General features: G+C 41.3%; 1 protein-coding gene across 1 annotated transcript; it reads right to left on the reverse strand.

Moving 5' to 3' along the window:
* Window positions 1–3843: 3843 nt before the first annotated feature.
* BAG1 (BAG cochaperone 1) lies at window positions 3844–17693 on the reverse strand. Its single transcript, XM_053362414.1, has 7 exons — window positions 17565–17693; window positions 15853–15981; window positions 14456–14538; window positions 12947–13060; window positions 12518–12625; window positions 5456–5518; window positions 3844–4421 (listed from the first exon to the last, which is right to left on the reverse strand). The coding sequence occupies exons 1-7, from the start codon at window positions 17620–17622 to the stop codon at window positions 4332–4334; spliced, it is 645 nt and encodes a 214-aa protein (XP_053218389.1). The 5' UTR covers window positions 17623–17693; the 3' UTR covers window positions 3844–4331.
* Between the last annotated feature and the right edge of the window lie 2539 nt (window positions 17694–20232).

Raw genomic sequence — 20232 nt, forward strand, 5'->3', positions numbered from 1 at the left:
TAGTATGGTATGATATTGTAGTTTTATATATAGATACCAGGGAAAAGGTTGGCCCAATGATCGCCACCCCCCAAGTGATGAACAACACTCTTTACATATTTAAAAAGAAATATGCCAGTTAAAATGCAATACATACAATAGACCGAAACTGTTGTGTTTTGATTTGTTTTGAAAAAGCATCACTAGTATATGTGCTACCAAAGCAAACATGAAGCTGGCTGTAGTTTTAGAATGTGTAATCATCACTGATTTTCAAAAGAAATTTTCTCCCAAGAAAGAAAATCTTGAGGGCTCACAGGCTTCCAAGCTTTTCTTTTCTTTGGATACATTCATAAGATTACTTAAAACAGAAGGTACATCTGTTATATTTCTTTTTAGCTACTGTTGGTTTTAATAATACCTTGAAAAATTTTTATATACAGTAATTTTTAAATTTGAACGTGCTAATGTTTTATATTTCTGTAAACTGCATTGACATTTTCTTACAATCAATTGGTTTATATACACATTTTGTTAATTAAGAGCAGGCTAATTAGTTGCCTTATCCCAGGCATGTTTACTGAAAGGTACCACCGAGTTTAACAATAATTTCTTATCAGTTGTTTTTGTTCTTTGAACAGGTTGAGGAGTTTCATATACATCCTCATTAACCCTACAAGAGCCACAGAACCCTGTGTTCCGCTCATGTAGAGTTCAATCTTCAGACAAAAAGGCTCACAGGCATCTGCTACAGCTACATTATTCCCCCCACCAGTCTGTGGACCCAGCCACATACATTCATAGAGTTGGACCTGGGCCACAATCTCTGCATCCTAGCATTTACAATTTCTTTTTTCCGGGTTTGTGATTTAGTATGACGAGTCTTTTTGTTGCCTATAGCGTTACTTTCAATGTTGTTGCAGAATCCTGACATTTAATTTCTGCTGTGTCTCCAAAGAACTGTTACTGATTCTGCAGGAATTGGTTTGACTGGTTTCCTCATATAGCAGCCCTGGACATTGAAACAGAGGGAGTTTCAAAAGAAGTCTGTGATGAGGATTGGCGGGGGCAGGTTTCCTTGCATTTAAATATATTCCCTGATGTGCTCCACCTCCATTAGAGAGAGAGTGGACCTCAGCCTTCTTGCATTAGTAGTGTTTCTTCCTAGTGCACCTCATTGGTTGACATGAGTGTTCTAGCAACTCCTGGTAGCAAGAGTACAATTCTGAGGCTCACATTTTATTCATATTTGTAACCTGCTTTTCCTCCCCAATTGGAGATTCCCAAAGCAGCTAAAGGTATAAAAACATTTAGCATATTGGCACCAATTGAAATAAACCAGAACTGTTCTCTTGAATGCACAGTAAAACATTATGACTAACAAACAGCAGAAACGCAAGCCTAAAGCAAACAAAAGTAGGGAAATTAAAAGCTTGCTGGAATTTTTTTAAAAAAATAATGACAGAACACTAGGAAAGGAGTTAACCTAGTCTCATGGATCAGAGTCGTGTCTCCCTCCTTTTCTACCATTCTTGAAACAGGAACAATTTATACTGAATAGTGCTGAAGATGACTTCTCAGGTATGACAGGCACTTCACTGTAGGAAGCAATTTTTATCTTCTTTATAAGGAAACCATGGCTTTGGAGACACTGCACACTTGTCTCACATTCCCCACACTCTTAAGATCTGATAGTATCTTCCAGGTAGTGGAGTCAGAGGTTCGCTGCAACTGACACCATGATCTTGGTGAACAGTCTCTGGGTGGAGCCAAGTCTGAAGCACAGCTTTGTTTCAAAAATGTGTTTTGAAGCCATAGGAACATGGGAGAACAGGCATGTGGAGTTGGCCTTTGTGGAGACCAGAAAGTTGTTTGCTTTGAGTGTGTGTGTTACAGATCTCAAAAGTTTCCACTTACAATTTAGATGTTTATTCAAGAGTTTTGAGATCCAGAATGGCTCTCCAGTTTCCATATTTTTTCGCATTGTAAAATATATAAAATGCCAAAGAAGTTCTCTTTGGATGGTACTGGTTCTATCACCCTGATGTTCATGAAATGAGATAACAGCTAGCAGCAGGTATATTTTCCTGGTAGCTCTGTCCTGAGAAGTTCCAGCAAACCAGGGGGAAGGGAGGGGAAATCAAGCACATATCTGTTGTTTACCATTTCCTTACCCGATAGTCTCTGGAATATGCTAGTCTTATACCAGATAGAATTTTGTCAACATCCTTTTCCCTTTGGTGACAGCCTGCCATTTGCTATTGCCCCCGACCCCAGGAGTCTGACCAACACTTTGTGACTGGAGAACACTGCTGCTGCTAACGCCACCCCCTCTTTGGCCACTTTAATTTGAGGAAGATGTTGTAAGACTGAAGTACTGTAGAAGGCATAACCTTTAATCTTTGTTTTTATATCTTTAAGATTTCCCTCAAGTGGCAGCAAGGGTGGGTGTGTGGCTACTTTGAATTTAGTTGAAGCCTGGACTACTGACCATCTTTCTGAGCTGAAACTTGCATCTGAGTAAGACAACTCAGTCCATTGCTCTGGTGGAGAACTGAAAGAACTTGTACGTCCAACATTTAAGGCGTTGGTGAAAAGAAGAGTAAGCTGCTGAGGACCATTACAGATGGCAGAAGCCTCATGGAATTTGCAGAGGGCAAATTCATTTGTTCAGTCCCTTGCAACCCCTTTCCTTTCTTGGAAGGAAAGGTCTCCAGACAGCTCTTGGGTAGGTAGTATAACATGATCATTCCTGAGTTGATTTGCTAAAAGGGGTAGGGGAATCCCACTCCTCTCCCTTTCATTTGAGATTCACAGAGTTCCAGCTAGGATTACAAATTCCTTCACAGGCTTCCCCTCACTTGCAAACATCTACTTGCCGCCTCTAGGCTTCATAACTGCTTTGAGCAACAGGGCTTGGAAATTCTCTGGGTTCTCTGGGCTTCCTCCCAGAGAGCTCTCCCTCCTCCTTGCTTGTAATAGGTTCTAACACCAGGTTACACTATGGAAAGGGCTTCCTCATCTCCTTACAGAGGGGTGGGTGAGAAGCAGGTGAGACAACCTGCCACTTTTTGCTTGCACCAATGTTCTCAGCCCACTGCTGCTGCTTAGCTTAGCCTGATTCAGCAGCATGCAATGTTAAGAAAAGAACCGTCTGTCATCTTAATGCAGCAGGAAAGCAATCACCAGCAATCACACCCTCTTCCCTCTAACTGAATTTTTGCAGGGTTGTGCACTTTGTGGTCAAGGTGTGGACCCCTGTGGTGCCCAGCAGCTGGAGGGCGTTAGAATGGACCCCCCCACACACACCATAACCTTTCCAATGGATACCATCAGAGAGCGGAGGGGGTCATCCTGAGCAGTTGCTGCTTAGGTTGCTTCCTCCCCGAACTGACCAGGCACACATGCCAAGCTGCTTGCCTGCATGTTGCTGAGACTTCCTAAGGGTAGCTATGCGTAAAACTGACACAACAGTACACATTATCCTCACCACCCTAGGCAAGTGAAGCACCTAGGCACTACAGGACCTATAATTCTCCTCAGGATTTGGTTTTGGTGTATTTCCATGCCTTTGCTAGCTGTATGGAGGAGAGACTCTGGGATAGGTGGGGTGGGAGCTGCTGCACAGGGGAATCAATGTTTTGCTCAGCAGCCTCCACAACTGAGAAGCATGCGGCTAACCAAGTAGCTGGCGTAGGCCAAACTCTTGTGAGGCTGTTGTGCCACATTCATCATTCATGTGACTAACTCTGCCCCCCTCCCCCACTGTAGGAGACAGGAAGTCTGATAGGAATTTCCTGCTCCAGAATGTCCTACACTACCCAAAGAGAACACAGAACATATACACAATATATCACAAATATGTAAAAATGACCATCAAGGACCTTATCGATGTTCAGCCACTAGTTAAAAGCACAATACATCTTACAGTACATTCAAATTTAGGCATCCTGAAAGTAAGATAGATAAAACCTCAGGTGGTTAAATCTTTCCTACATCTGAGAACACATACAATTTTACTTAACAGCATCATAGTTACAGTAGTTGCTCTGAATGATTAATGAAGGAAAGCAACATGTAGTTTAGCTGAAACAGATATGATCACACAAAGGCATGTTTTGAAATATAGTCAAGAAAAACAGCAGAATGTGTTGTATTATTTTTTGGAAAGAAGAGCTTTACATCTAAGCAGAACACATGACAACCAGTAAGCAATGGTCAACATGCAACAGGATTACTGGACTCTGCTTAAAATAAATTTTTGAATACTAAACAGGTGCTCCAAAATCAAGAGCAAACTCTTCTTCTTGCTCACAGAGCAATTATTTCTCCTAGTTACTTAAAATAATGCCTCATTCTGCCAGGGCCATGTTCTTCAACTGCAGTTTATCAATTTCTTGACCAATACTGCCTTCCACTGTATCACACTGTGCAAGGAAACCCTAAAAGCAAAATTAAGGACAATGAGGCTTAATGCAATAGGGTATCTAAAAACCAAGAATAGTATTTTTTTATATAGGAAAGACTGCAAGAACAACTTCGCTTATGAATTATAGGCACAAGTAACTCTTTCTATAAAACATACCTAAGATCTGGTGTAGCAATAACCAGTTTGCGATTTGGAAGCCAGCCTCAGGAAAGGGTCTCCCTCCCTCTAGCTTTCTTTACCCTCTTTAATTTGAATTGAACCCACCCTTCCTGTTCTTCTTAACCATAGTTTTACATCTGAAAATCATGGTTTCCATCTTGACCAAGAGTTCAAACTGATAGTGGGCTTGTAAATCACAGCTGAGAGGGAGCATGATCAGGGTTTACCAAAATTAGGCAATGGTGCAAATGTAATGCAAAACCACAGTTAAAGGAACAGGAACAGGAGGGGTTAAGACACACCAGAAATGGAACATATGCATTCCCAAGGCTCACTCCCAGTTTGCAAGCAATAGTTTGACTACTTAGGAACCAGTAGATTAACACTGGGAATCCATGAAATTGTTACCATTCAGCTATTCAAATATAAATGTTTGCTATCTGCAAGAAAGTCTGCAAAGGAAAAAAAGAGATTATCAGGTGTTCAACTACCGAGTGTGAGAAAGCCTGAGACTGATAAGCAATGTGACTTCTAGGTGCTTTTGTCAAACAGCACGCTATTCTGGACTATTTTGTTTATATTTTCTGAAATTTAAAATGCAATTCCAAGGTCCTGTGTGGGAAATGTAACCAATACAAATGGTAATAAACACATAGCTAGGACAATGCTTGTTTTTTCCTCACTTCTTGATAAAAACATGTACATACTTATTTGCTTTTTAAAATTATTTCTCTGTTTCTTAATGAGATTGACTATATGCGTATCAAATGATTGAAAGTTTGGAGTTTTGTTTTTGAGATTTTAACAGAGGTCACATGATTTTTCAAGAGACTTGGCAGTTCCACTTCCTAATCAGATGAACACAGTTACACTTGGTACAGGACTTACCTGAACCTTTTTCACTAGCCCCTTCTTTTTCTGTTTACAGTCACTGAAGTTTTCTGGGAGAGTCTGTGGCAAAACAAAATGGATGGTGTCTAATTATAAAAGCAATATATAAAGTTGTATGTCCAAATATAGTTCTTGCAATTGGTACCTCAGTAGGTATATGCACAATTTTGATGACAGCCTAAACAGAACCAATCACCTATATAATCTAAATTCATTAAACACTCAGTCCAATGGCACTGCTGGTTTATACTGCTGCATGCCTAGCACACTCTATACACCAGCCATGGAGAACCCACCAGGCCTTTCCATGTGGGTGAAGCAGCAGCACTGACCACACTTACAAAGTGATGTGCAGGGGGCTTCGCAAGAACCCAAAATCAGGTCATGCACTGTGCCATACATCTGCCTTCACAAGTTTTGATAACCAGCTGATTGTGGCACTGGCAAAATGCTTTGCAGTGGTCCAAAAATGGACACATGATTCCACTGTGGTGTCTGGAAACTGACAAGTGGGTAGCACTGTCCACCTGTCAAAGTTGGCCTGTTGGGGGGATGATTATCTGGTCTGCCGGCTGGATCCCGTTCCCCACTTCTGCCATAAATTACTGCAGAGCAGAGAGATATGACTTTGTGTGTCTTCTCACAAGTTATGTGCAATCCTAGGCCATTTGAACAGTTATAGCATCTGCAAAGCAGGCTTACCAAAATGAAAGGCTCAGTTACAATAGATACTAGAGCTCTTAACATTTCCACCGGAAGCTGCCACCACCTAGCTTTCAAAAGAACAGACAAATAAAAAACCAGAATGCCAAGTTCCTCTTCACACAAGTCCCTCATCAAGCAACACAAAGTGCTATGAAAGTGGAATTCAGGTCCACGTGTGAGGCTCTTGGTTAAACTTGACAGAAGAGTGTGCCTTCTGAATTTATTCTAAAACTATCCAACCCTAAAAACTATCCAACCCATTTATTACACACCCAAATTGTGTTCATTGCACCCTGGATAGTCTTGTGTTAATTCTTTCTCTCCTGAATCAATATATTTCAAATGCAAAAAATGTCCTCCTTGTCATTTACAAGCTAATTTTGAATGCCGCTTCCATAACCATGTAACTCTAAACACAGGGTTCTTTTGAATATAAGCTGACACTCGTGTCACCTTAGTTTTGCTGAGGCCCAATTATGGGCCCAGAAATGTTAGCTAATTATAGAAATCATGGTGCAGACACATCACAGTGATTTCCACAGAGAGTTCCTTTTTAAATAACAACTTTTCAGAATGAACAAACATGGATGAAATATTGACCTTTCATTTGGGATTTAAAATCTATGCTACACAGTACACAGGTTTTCAACAACGATCGCCTATATATATATATATATATATATATATATATATATATATCCGTGTGTGTGTGTGTGTGTGTGTGTGTGTGTATATATATATATATATATATAATATGTATGTATGTATCTTTTACAATTATGCCTGACCAAGTTGAAAATTTTCACCCGGTATTAAATTCTCAGCTGTCCTTCCCCGCTAAATACTGCTAGCCTCCAATATTGTGAAGAATGGAGAAAGTGACCCCCACACTTTGAAACCTAAATCAGAGGGTGGACTGGGATGGATTTTTAGCTGTCGGCACAAGGCATCACGGGCAAGCATAGTTCTTAAGCTACCACATAACTGGAAAAAGCAGAATTATGAAAAACAAGGTATTAAAAAAATATTAAAATATATACAGGTCCCAGATTTCTTGGCACAGAATTATTAGTGCACAGTATATATACGGTAGATACTATTGATAAGCAAGAGACATAAAATTATGAACTTGGAGAAGGATTGATGTATTATCCCAGTGGAACAAAATGGTTCAGAGGACACCTCAGTCTGCCAAATTAGACTGATATGGTGAAAAATCTACTGACTGCACAAATGTATTTGGGCACAAAGATTACTTAAATGACAATGCTCTTTCATACTGTGGTTATTTCAAAGTGGTTGTTTTAATTGTTTTGGGTGATATTTAATGTTAAAACATACAGTGGTACCTCTAGATATGAACGGGATCCGTTCCAGAGCCCCGTTCGTATCTAGAAGTAAACGTAACTAGTGACGGTGCGTCTGCGCATGAGCGCGCCGCTTTTCGCCGCTTCTGCGCATGACGTCATTTTGAGCGTCTGCGCATGCGCAAGCAGCGAAACCCGGAAGTAACGCGTCTTCAACCCAAGGTATGACTGTACTAAGAACAGGCACACTGAAATGGAAAGTCCACTAATTTCAATGAGTCTACTCTGATTATAATGAACATTGAATATCAGCCACTGTAATTCTAACTTTTTGTAAGAGACCCTAGGAGCCTGTTGAAAGGCAGGTTATACAGCCCTTAAATAAAATAGATAAATATCAAGGATTCTCAAGTGCTCAATACAACGTCCTAGAGTACTATCATCTCATACTGCTGATGGAGGCCACAGCTGAGACACTTCCATGCCCAAGGCCATCTGGTGACTTTGTGACTAAGGCTAGACTTGAACCAGTGATTTGCTGGCTCATACTCTTAGCCACCAAAGCATACATCAGACTGTCGAAGAAGCATCCTCTGAACCATTCTGGATCCGAAATGGTGTTATGGCAAGTTTATTCTATTCCGAAAATAGGGACTGTGTTAGTTAGGTTAAACACTTCCCTCAGTGGAGAGTTCTAAAACACAATTTACCTTCTGTAAGAAGAAGGCCTGCATTTTGCAGGGAACACTGTGCCGAGCAAGAGGAAAATGCAATTAAGAATTTCCAAAGTAATACAAGAAGCTCACTTAACTGTCAGAGATAATTCAAAAGTGCATTACAGGGAACCAAGGGAAACTTGTTAAAAATTGTCATGTCAGTATTGAACCACGGGTGGGGAACCTGTGGCCCACTGAATGTTGTCAGACTACAATTCTGGGCTCCTCTGGAAGGAAGGTTGGGATATAAATTCAATTAATAAAGAAACTCCCTGACCATTGGCTATGCTTACAGGAGCTAATGAGGGCTGGTCCAAGAATATTTGAAGGGCACCTTATGCCTCTTCTATATAGATAGATAATATATCTGATTGGAACATGACATTTGTAATTTTGTCATAACTACAGGCTTCACATCAGTTACTTAAGGAATCCACTCAGAAATAGCCCTGGTTGTGAACACTCAGCAAGATCCCCAAGACTGTGTTTTGAAAGCTCATATTCACTAGGCAACTGGCAGACACAGGATCACAGCACCAAACAGATCTTAACGTCACCAACTCCGAGTTGGTGGTGTGAGAAAAACATTACAGTAACATTCAAATCAGATCTCACCATCTTTCCTTTTTACCTTAAGTCAGCTTACGTCTCCTCTCCAGGAATACGTTGTCCAACTATTCAAGGTTTTAAGAGGTGAAGTTAGCAATACACCTTGAGTTACAATAACATTTGAATATTCAATTAAAATAAAGTTCATCAGTAAAGATAATTTAATGCTTGGGGTGCTTGTGCAAGACCCTGTCACCAACTGCAATTTAAGGGCTTGGCGATAGCAACATCTTGCAGAGGGAGCCTAGTTCATTATTCATTTGGAATATTTTCAGATGGGCTATTTCAATTCAGAGCTAGTTTGGGACTTTGATATCTAAAGAACCTCCCTCTACCCATATGAACCTGTCTGCATGCTTCAGTCGCCAGAGGAGATTCTGCACCTCACTACCATCAGAGGTGCATCTTGGTGGTTGTGGCCAAGCTATGAAACTAGTCTCTGCCTTGAGAAATCAGGTCGGATCACTTTATCTTCAGGCTTCAATTACCAACAATATTATTCTAATGAATTTTCAGTAAGGCATTCTTGAATGTGTTATCTATTCTCAGTGTGGTGTCCCTGTTGCTTTTTATTTTCTGGATTTTGTTGCTTTTACAATTATAATTTTATGATCACTGCTTTTTTAGGGGTGGGAAGGCAATTTCTCCCTGATCTGTATCAAGCTGTATCTCACATAGTTGTTGTAGAACCTTCTTACGATCCATATTGGCCAGTGTGGTCCAACAGGTATTTTGGACTTGGGCCAGAGTTCATTCCTTTTTCACTCAGGCCTGGCTCCCTGGATGGTTTGTAGGCAAGTCGATCTCAGTTCTCCATCTTACAGTGGGAATAACTAGCCTACATCACAGAACTATTGTAGTGACGAAGAGGACTGCTACATTAGTGATAATGAAATATAAAAATGTTGGGATGGGTTCATCTGTTTGGACTTCAATTGCATCTTCCAGTTTGTGCCCTTCCATACAACTCTGCATTATTAATTATTATGGTAAACACTACATTATGCAACCCCCAAGGTCTATGTCGTCTTAAAACATTCCAATAAAAATCATTTCCAAGTGAAGAATTTGATCTTTTTGAATTGCACCAAGTACAGATTAAGCAAATACTTCAACTACTTTAGGCTACTGGAAAAACTTTTCAGATTTTACACAGCATGTAAAATCAGCATTACTTTTTAAAGGCCTTTTTTTAAACCAATGTAAGTCAAATAAAAATACTAAGTCACATCCCTTTCAGTTGAGCAGTGTAACTTTTTCAGAGATTTTCCAGTTCAAAATTTTATGGAAAACCCACATTACCCCCTCTTAAAGATTTTATATGCTGTAAGTGCTTTGAAATGTTTTTTAGTTGGTTCCTAATTAGCTTTACAATATCTCAAATATGTTTTTATTCTTTTTTAATATTTTGATGTTTGCTGCGCTGGGTTCTTTTGGAAGAAAAAAGATGAATGGATATTTAGTTAACTAAGTAATAAATTTATAACATCTCTAGGTTTAGTTATTCAATGGTCAGAACATAAATTAGTCCAATATTTGAAAGAGAAAATAGGTTTTTAAAGGTTACAAAACTAGTATTTTCATCTTCAAAATATTTTGAAAAGCTCACAAAAACCAGTTATCTAATTATTTAAATGTGCAACTTTATTTTAGCAGTCTTACAGACACCCCCTCGTATCTGCAAAGTCTAGCTAATGAAGTTGCATAAGCACATCAATTCATTTTTCTAAAGTTACTAATGCATGTTTAAACAAGTTCTTCAAGTATAAATGAGGAACACAATGACTGGCTATTAACACAAAAGTGTTTGATCTCATTCTCCTAGCTCTGTTGGAGCTAGAATGTAATTAATCATGACTTTCAGTGTGGTATTCAGATAATTTTTATTCAGAGAAGACCCACTGAAATTAATGAATAGGACTAAGATCCATTAATTGCAATGGGTCTACTCTGAATAAAAATTAGCTGAATACCTAAAGGAATGAATGATTTGCAACCCATAAATAAGGTTCTAAAATATGTATTCTAAGAAATGATAAAAGGAATGGAAGTTTTGGCATTTAAACGTTTGATCTACTTGTAAGCTGTCTAGGGACATTTTACAAATGTTTTGTAAAAAATAACTAGTTATAGGAAAGTATCTCCCAATTTCTTTGTGGACAAAAAGAGCTAATATTTAATGTGCACACTGTAATAAATGAAAACCTGAATCTGATTTTGTAGTTAGTCTTCCTAACCTACAATACACTGACAAAAGCCTAGTTCTCTTAAAGCTATTGAAGCCCGAGCCAGTGTAATAGACTGTACTTCAAATGGACCCAGAATCCCACAAGCTTAGCAGAAGAAAACCTCTCACATTATAATCTAACAGCTTAAGTTATTATTTCTGTGCAAGAAAGAACAGATACACTCATGAGGAACATGTTATGTACCTATTTTGCTGCATGTGTACAAGCTGTGATGCCCTGCAGACTTCTATCATGTATACCTTTGGTGAAACAGACACATTCTGCCAATTGTGATGTTACGATAAACACAATGCAAATACTTTCCTACAGAGAAGCAATATTGGTGTGGGGAAATCACTGTGCATGAAATGGTCCTTCCAACTTTTAAAAAGGTTTTTAAAAAAATAAATAAATAAAAACAGGATTCACTTTTCTTTGTCTTTTCTGCCATTTGTGAGCAAAACGTTAAACATATGTAGAAGAAAATGTTTTGCTTCTATGAGGACAAATTGCATTTGAATTTGTAAGTTTGGGGCGCTAGTCTGGAGGAGTACATGAGAAGTTCCAAATGTGCAAGAAAGCTATTTTTCTTTAGAACACTAGCAGCTCATCTACACAGCTTTGAAAGGTGCTTATTCCTGCCTCCTTTCCAGAGTTCTGGTACCATCTTCCCAGTTAGTGGAAAGGGAAACTGCTGTTCAAAATGCCTCTGATGCATGAGGGCAACTGTATGTATACAGGCTTACCCCCACTTACGGGTGTTCTACTCGCGCACAACTGTGCATATGTGCAGCGCCAGAAAATAAATAAATAGAATCATACAAGGAAATGGTGGGAGAGAGCTAGAGAGTCTTCATGCCTCGTAAAGAGGCCCTCTCCAGAGCCTGAAGAGGATGTCAGTGAGGGCAGAGGAAGCCCCAAAGAGACCTGAGGTGCAGTGGGGCTTTGTTCAGGCTGCTCAGCCTCCCCACCTAACAGCTGACACATGGGGCAGTGTAGCAGCCACTGCTGTCCCACACATCCTCCAGCCGCCCCCAGAACTTCAACTAGTTGAAGAGAGAGAGAGTTGTGTGGAGAGCTGGAGAGTAGGGGAAAACAGGCATTTAGAGGCTTTTTAGAAGGTGCTCCCCACTTGACGTGATTTCCCTTATGCACAAACCCCTGCGTGAGTGGGGGGACGGCTGTACCGCTTTTCTGGAGTGGGAGCCTTAGTAAACTGAATACAGTGAATAATTTGATAAATGATAATTGGATGCCTTATGCAGAATGTGTATATGGAACTATTGTTTTTGTGTTACAGAAAATGGGCAGTGTAACAGATACTTATCTAACAGTGGGGAAACAAGAGGTTCATAAAAAAGTCCTAAAAAGCCATTAATTTGGTGTCTACTAAGTGACTAGGAAAGCCTACTATTCCGAAGCCAATATTACTTAAAAGTACAACTAAACGTTCTTTCAGAGATCAACAACTTATTGCTATAATTCTTTACTCACAATGGCATCAATTTGTTCCAGAATCTTCATAAACTGTTCAGCAGTTCCCTTGATCCGCTTGTCCAACTGGTTAAGAGCTTCAGTTTGAAGATTCTTTGCTAGAAATCCCTGTATGGAAATTGTAATTTCTCATAAAAAATTATTCATAGCATACCTGAAGACATCTTATCTAGATAATATAATTTATCATGTTGTTTATCAAAATACTATTATACACCCTTTATTATTTTGAAGGATTAAAGGAGGAGTCAAGAAATAGCTAGAGCATTTTTCTAGAAGAGGAATAAATATCAAGATTGAGGTAAATTCATTTAAATTAGGAAATATAGTATCAACAATTAAAAATTATAACGCTAGGTAAACTATTGAAATAGATAGATTCTTTATTGTCATTACACACGTGCAACATTGCACAAGAAATCAACTTACTTTTTGAATACCTCCAAGCTCTTTATTAACATCTTCTATTTTTTTTGCTATTTGTTCCACAGATTTCTCCAAATCTTTCAATTTCTTTAATTCAGTCTCTTCTTCTGGACTATTCTGGGTAATTTAGAACAAGATGGCACAGGTTTACATCAATCCTAACATTTATGATACATTTATTCTAGCATACATTAACAAAGATTTAGAAGCTTGCTATTACTCCATTCAGCACCCTCGCTTCTCTCTACTTCTAACAGTTATCAATTTTCTTCGGGTTTTTTTTTAAATCAATAGACTGACTATTTCAGTGGATGTGCAACCAAGTAAAGATGGTTACTGCTGTTGGCAAATACTAATATGTACCTAGAAGTTATTATTTTATGTTCTTCGGCAAAAGAAAACAGTATCCAAAGCAGTAACATACAGCTACAGTTAAGATTTTGGAAGATGAATGCATTTTAAATTGCGTCGTTAGGAAAAGGAGGGGTTCCTTTTCAAAAAGCAAGTTTGTTTAGATCAGGGGTAAAGAATATGTGGTCCCCCAGATGTTGCTGGACTCAATCAGCTCCAGCCAGCCTGGCCAATGCTCAAATATGATATGAGTTGTACTCTAACCACATCAAGGGGCACCGGTTCCCCACCCCAATCTAGATGATTTGGGTTCCTTCCAGTTCTGTTTGAGAGAGAAGGATTGTCACAGATATGCAAGGCACATAAAAATTTCAGTAGAGAACAGAGAGTAGGAACAAGTACAGCAAAACAAGGTTATTGGTTAATTAATGCTCCATTATTTGAAGATGTTTTGCATACTGCCCTGTGAACGATTTTTTAAAAGGCAAAATAATACATTTTAAGATAAACAGAACAAAAGAAGAGCAACATGGGAAGAACAGAGAGGACAGAAGGCAGAAAAGACATTAGAAAAAGGGGAAAGAATCCACAGCAAGTTAGGCACTAAGTCCCACTAAAATCAGGGGCTTGAGTGGAAGAGCTGCTTCTAAATTAGTGGAGGAGTATTGCAGGATAGCTGACACTAAATCTAGAGAAGTTCATCTGCTTGTGCAAGCTCCTTTTCAAAATCTTTTTGTGATCCACTAGGGTTTATGTGCTGCAGCCTTCCTTATTTGCCACCTCTCATCCTGTAACACATTGCAGTGCTGCATGGAGAGACATCGTCTGCTCATGCTTGTGCAAGAGGCTGTGCAGCAGTGCAAATAGTGGATCCAAGCCAGGGATCGGATAAAACTACCCCCTCCAAAAGTGAAAAAACGGGGAAACAACAGCATGGTCAGTTTTCCTTACTGGAGAGCAAGGAGAAAGTGCTCTGCGCTTGAGAATAAATAGCAAGTGAGCAAATGTCTTATTGAATACCAAGGGGGGGAAATATTACTTCTCATATTAGGAAGCACAACGATACATGTTCATCCATGTGTGTTTGTGTGTGTGGAGGGAGGGAGGGAGAGAGGGAGAGAGGGAGAGAGAGAGAGACAGCCTTCATAAAATGAAAGTTACCCTTTTTCCAATCAGCATGACTTTACAACCGTTTTTAACTCCAAATGTTGCCAAAGGCTGTTCCATTTCTTTCAGGGATTTTCCTAGGAGGAAAAACAAAGAAACCTACAAATTTATTTTGGGAAACTTCAGCAAACAAAACGAAGAGTTCAGTTTTACGTTCATTTACAAATATGGAACAACTTGCATACCTTTTATACACCTATACCAGCATAAAGCTGAAAGCATCACCTGATTAACATAAAAGGCTCCACAAATGCTCCGTTGTTGATATTGATACAAGGTATCACTTGGAAGCCTATGGTACACCTTAATGAGATAACAACAGTCGTTCATAGATTTCAAAATTCACATTCGAAGGTCTTTGTGGTCTCTCTGAGCCAGTTGCCCAGCTGTCCAAGCACCCACTGACATCACAGCAGAGGAGCTATGACACCTCAGACTGCCAAAGTATATTGTGACATCACAGAGAATCAGCTGCTTATACTGGAACAGGCTGTACTCATTAAACATAATTTTTAAGAGGCCTATTTATTGGATAAAATATCCAGCTTAGTTCTCTTTAAAAGGAAAGCACAAAACAAAACTTTTTCAAAACAAAACAGAAACAGAAGACAAATGAAATCATCTGAAAAGGTTTTTAGCGTTACTTTGATACTCAGTTTAATAAAATAAAATAAAATTCAACAATTGGCAAGAGCCAGTTATTCTTCTCTCATAGGTTCCTAATACCTTAAAATGGTTACGAGAATCCCAGAAATTAGTGCAGCAGTAATACCATTCATGTTCCTTTTTCAAACTACATGCACTATAATAAATTTGAAACATTAAAACCGACCCAGCACACTGTAACCCATTAATGTGAACAGAGCCCACCATCCGTTATAGCTCTTTATCATGGGCTCAACAAGCCTCTCATATCTCCTGTGTAATGCATGAAACTGTAAAAAAGGGGAGGTGTGCCAAATATCATACATGCCTAGTAGGCTATGTTCAGGTTGATGAGCCAAAAGTTGTGTAAGGTTGACGCAAATACACAGTGCCTGGGCAAATATATTAGTAAGAAAAACAGAAGAATGAATATTGGTGATTAATTGTTCTCTCTCACTATACATGCATGTACTTCAGCATGTGATAAATAAAACTCACTTTGTAGTTTTAACTGATTCATGATCTCTTCTCTGGATGAATCAATTTTAAAAAAGAGATGAAATTAGCATAGCTATTCAGCAAAAATAAATCCTCACCCAATTGTATATGGTTATTTAAGACCAGTTCTAACTGATATTTTGCATGTAATCCTATACACGTGAGAGTAAGCCCCATTGTACTCAGTGGGGCCTAATTCTGAGTCGCCATGCATAGGATTGTGCTGCAAATATAGAAAGATTACTTACCTTTATATATCAGTTTCTGAAAAGAAATTGGAACTCCAGTTACTTGTTCAATTAAGAGAGCCATATCACGTACTGTTGGCTGACTGTCTTCTTCTTGAGAAGCAACCTGAAGACTGTGTTTTTCACTACCTGAAAATACCATAATGAAAATATACTCAGATTACAAACTGGGTTTAGCTCAGCCCATATGTGCTGCAAACTACAGTCTTACAAGCAAGTATTTAAGAAATAAAGTTTACCTAACATGGAGATAGAGCAACGGGGTAAAGCTTCACACATGAAAGGTTCAACCATAAACATACTCAGAGTAGGCCTATTGAAATAAATGGGTGTGGCTAACTTTAAGTCCATTGATTTCAGTGGGTCTATTCTGAGTATGATGACTTAGTTGAACATGGCCCCTAGCGTACACTCCCAGGGCTCAGCCTTTGCCATCCTGGTGCCTTTGAACTACAACCCCATCAGCCACAGCCAGCACACAACAAAGAAGGCTGGTGTGAACCCAAAGGCCTCTCAACCCACATCGGGGTCTCTGCCTGCATCCCTCAAAGACTGTTATCCACTGGCCAGTCTTTATTACTGACCCCAGGAGAGCCATGAAGGTGCTTCTCATCCCTGAATTCACTGAACAGCCAGCTTGCATTACCCACATTTATCAGATTGTGCTGCAGAGGTTCTCTTACTGACCTTTCTCCTAGTAAAAAACACGTATATATAGTGGCTGATAATACAAGAGAATGACTTTGAATGTCTTGAGCCATTTGTATATACCGCATTTTTCGCTCTATAACACGCACCCGACCATAACACGCACATAGTTTTTAGAGGAGGAAAATCCGTAGGCATGCCACCCGTAGGCATTTCCTCCATAACACGCACAGACATTTCCCCTTACTTTCTAGGAGGAAAAAAGTGAGTGTTATGGTGCAAAAAATACGGTAATTTCAGTGGCACTTCCAAAAAAACTTCAGTTCAATATCCTCTCCCCACCCCCTTAAAACAGATTTTGGGAAGAGGGCAAGAACAGTTTGCTTAGGGTCACCCTGCTGACCTCATTGCAGAGGTAAAATTCAGTCTCTTTACAGTCTCTTTGAGTCATCCGTTGCCCAGCTGTCCAGGCACCCGCTGACATCACAGCAGAGAAACTATGACACCTCTGGCTGCCAAAGGATATTATGACATCACAGAAACTGGCAAGAGCCGGTTATTCTTCTCATAGGTTCCTAATACTGTGCACATTCACCCATGCTCTGAGGCACTCTGGCCTTGGAACCTCCTGGGTTTCAGGAATGGGGTCAAGCAATGCAATGCGTGTATGTAGGAAAGCACACGTACAAATGCACGGGTGGATGTGCGTATGCATGAATGAATGCACGGGTGGGTGGATAGATGCATGAATGCACATCTGCACGGGGGGGCGGATGGCTGGATGTGGCGCGAAGGCGTCTGTGGGGGCCCGTCTGCGTGTGCCGCCCACCCCTCCGCCCCCTCTCTCATCTCCTTCCCTCAGCGGGGCGACATCCACGGGGGAGGGCGGCCCTCCGGGGCGGGAGCGGCTGCCGGGGCACAAGGGCCGGGGTGGACGGGGAGGCCGCCCCTTCCCCGCGCCGAGCCCCGCTCGCCTCCGGGCTCCCTCCGCCCGCCGCGGCGGAGAGAGGCTCCGCTAGGCCCGAGCCCCGGCCTCGCCCCCGCCCCGCCCGCCGCGCTCTCACCGTAGGTGACGGTCACCGTCAGGGCCGAGCCCCCGCCGCCGCCGCCGGGCACCGCCATGCCCCGCTTCGCCCTCACGGAGCCCACGCCGAGCGCCGCCCTCCGGCGCCGGAAACTGCCGGCCGGGGAAGGAGGAGGCGGAGCAGCCGGAGCCCGACGAGAGAGGCGCGCCGCCGGCCCCGAGGACGGGATAGACGCCGCTGGCTGGCTCGCTTCTTCATTTACCTACTTTTAAGTATTATTATTATCTTATTATCATTCATTATTATTCCCTATTATTATTTATTGTCTTGTTTTTATTCTTATACCGCGCCCCCCTTACAGGGGCCGAAGGCGCTTGTCCTGATTAAAAATAAGATCAGCTAAGAAACGTTTGGGGTGGATGGGAAACTATTTTTCAAGCACCCTTTACAGTATTATTAATTCAATGTATATACTGCTCTTCTTACCAAGATCACAGGGCGGTGTGCAACATTAAAAATGTAATTCATATGGTATAATTAAAAACAACAACCAATAAAGCAATTACAAGAAATCACCACAGCACTCTTCCCTACCCTATTTAAAAGGCCAGACTGTTCAATGGCTGAAGGCCTGGGGGAAGAGGAGTGTGTTCACCTTGGGCCTAAGATGTAGCCAAGGCGCCAGGCCAGCCTCCCTGGGAAGAGCATTCCACCATGAGGAGCCACCACAGAAAAGGCCATTCCCCCCCTTGTCTCCTGGGCCTTGGATGACAAGTGCAGGGTTCTGGTTGGTTCGTATGCAGAGGTATTGAGGTCCTGAGCTGTGTAACAGAATTAAAACTATATAAAACTATTTGAAAACAGGAATCACAACAAAAGCAGTGCAGCACCAGCCCTTTCATTAGAAGCAGCCCGTTCCTAAAAGCCTGTTGGGAACAAGGGGGTTCTACAGTACACTATTATTTTTGTGATTACAGGCAACTCTTGACTTACGCAGGGGTTACATTCCAAGGAGTGCACATACATTCAAAACATATTGGCAGGTGAGACTGCCATTCTTTTTTCTCCAGACACCTGCCATTTAGGTTTTTCTGCCAAGCAGGTAAAGCTGAATGCACACAACTTAAATGTGTATCTACAGTATTATTATTTTTTATTAAAACCATACAATCCACCAAAAACAGCACAGCACCAGCCCTTTCATTCGAAGCAGTTGGTTCCCAGCAGCCTGTTGGAACGAGGTGGTCTTCACCTGCTGGCGGAAGGACAGCAAGGAGGGAGCACTGTCTTCTCCAGGGAGGGAGTTCCAAAGTCTGGGAGCAGCCACCACCGAGAAGGCCCTCTCCCACATGCCCACGGAGTGTGCCTGTGAGGGTGGCAGGGCAGAGGCTTCCCTTCTGAAGATCTCTGAACCTGAGCATGTTCGTATGAGGGAATATGACATTTCAGACAGCTTTTCCCTGTCTATGCAGAAGAATTTGGGGTTTGTGTGTTTGGTGCTGCTCTTGTGCCTTTAACAGCAGCCTGACACGCAGAAATGTAGAATGAGCACTTTCCCCCAGTGTCTGCCCTGTTTCCCTGCCACAAAAAGCTTCACCAGTTTTATTTCTGAACAGGAACGGTCTTGGTAAATAAGCATACCATTTTATGGAGCATATGTGATTATTACCTGTGATACCTCCATTGCCAGCCAGCCAACTGGTTTTTATTGAACATTATTTAGTTTCCTAAAGGAATGGCGCTGTGGGTAAAACCTCAGTGCCTAGGACTTGCTGATCGTAAGGTCGGCGGTTCGAATCCCCGTGGCGGGGTGAGCTCCCGCCGTTCGGTCCTAGCTCCTGTCCACCTAGCAGTTCGAAAGCACTCTTAAGTGCAAGTAGATAAATAGGGACCGCTTTATAGCGGGAAGGTAAACGGCGTTTCCATGTGCGGCACTGGTGCAGGCTCGCCAGAGCAGCTTCGTCACGCTGGCCACGTGACCCGGAAGTGTCTTCGGACGGCACCAGCTCCCGGCCTCTTGAGCGAGATGAGCGCGCAACCCTAGAGTCGGTCACGACTGGCCCGTACGGGTAGGGGTACCTTTAAAGGAATCACAGTCAATCTTTCCTACCTTTTAGGGAATCCTTCCCGAATCATCATGGCTGCTGAAGATATCACTCACCCTACAGTCATCTGCAACAACCCCTTGCAGGGAATTATCCATATTCATCATTTCACAAAATGGAACTTATTAAAGTGCAACATCAAATTTCTACACAAAAAGACCACACAAATAGAAACTGTCTCATTGGGGTGGAAGCCTATTCACACTGACTTTGGACAAGTGTATCCTGTTTAACTTAATGAGGATAAGGATATGTTTTGCAGGAAGAGATGGCAGATGACAGCAATGTGGATTATTTCCTTTACCTGGCCAAATCCAGCCCTTTGAGTATTAGCAGCTGGCAAAGTCCCAGCTGCCAACCCACACCAACGTACACAGAGGGAGTAGTGGCTTTGACAATGGGACTGGTTTACTGTCCTCTTGGGGGCCCACTTGTCCCACCTTCCTCAAAGTGGCCCTCCCATAAAATGAGCTACTGACCAGGCTTTTAAAGACATGGGGAGGGACAAAGGTCTTCAGGCTTTTTGAAATTTGTGGATTCCAAAACACATAAATAGTTCCCATGCAGAAATGGAAGAAACCATAGTTTCACAAGCACCTGTA

This window comes from Podarcis raffonei, chromosome 13 (genome assembly GCF_027172205.1).
Source record: "Podarcis raffonei isolate rPodRaf1 chromosome 13, rPodRaf1.pri, whole genome shotgun sequence".
Classification (NCBI taxonomy): Eukaryota; Metazoa; Chordata; class Lepidosauria; order Squamata; family Lacertidae; genus Podarcis; species Podarcis raffonei.

Coding starts and splice junctions, on each gene's coding strand:
- BAG1 (XM_053362414.1), bottom strand. CDS start 17,622: ATGGCGGTGCCCGGCGGCGGCGGCGGGGGCTCGGCCCTGACGGTGACC. Junction 14,539..15,852: donor TCAGAAACTGATATATAAAG/GTAAGTAATCTT, acceptor TTTTCCTCCTAG/GAAAATCCCTGAAAGAAATG. Junction 4,422..5,455: donor GGCTAGTGAAAAAGGTTCAG/GTAAGTCCTGTA, acceptor TTTTGCTTTTAG/GGTTTCCTTGCACAGTGTGA.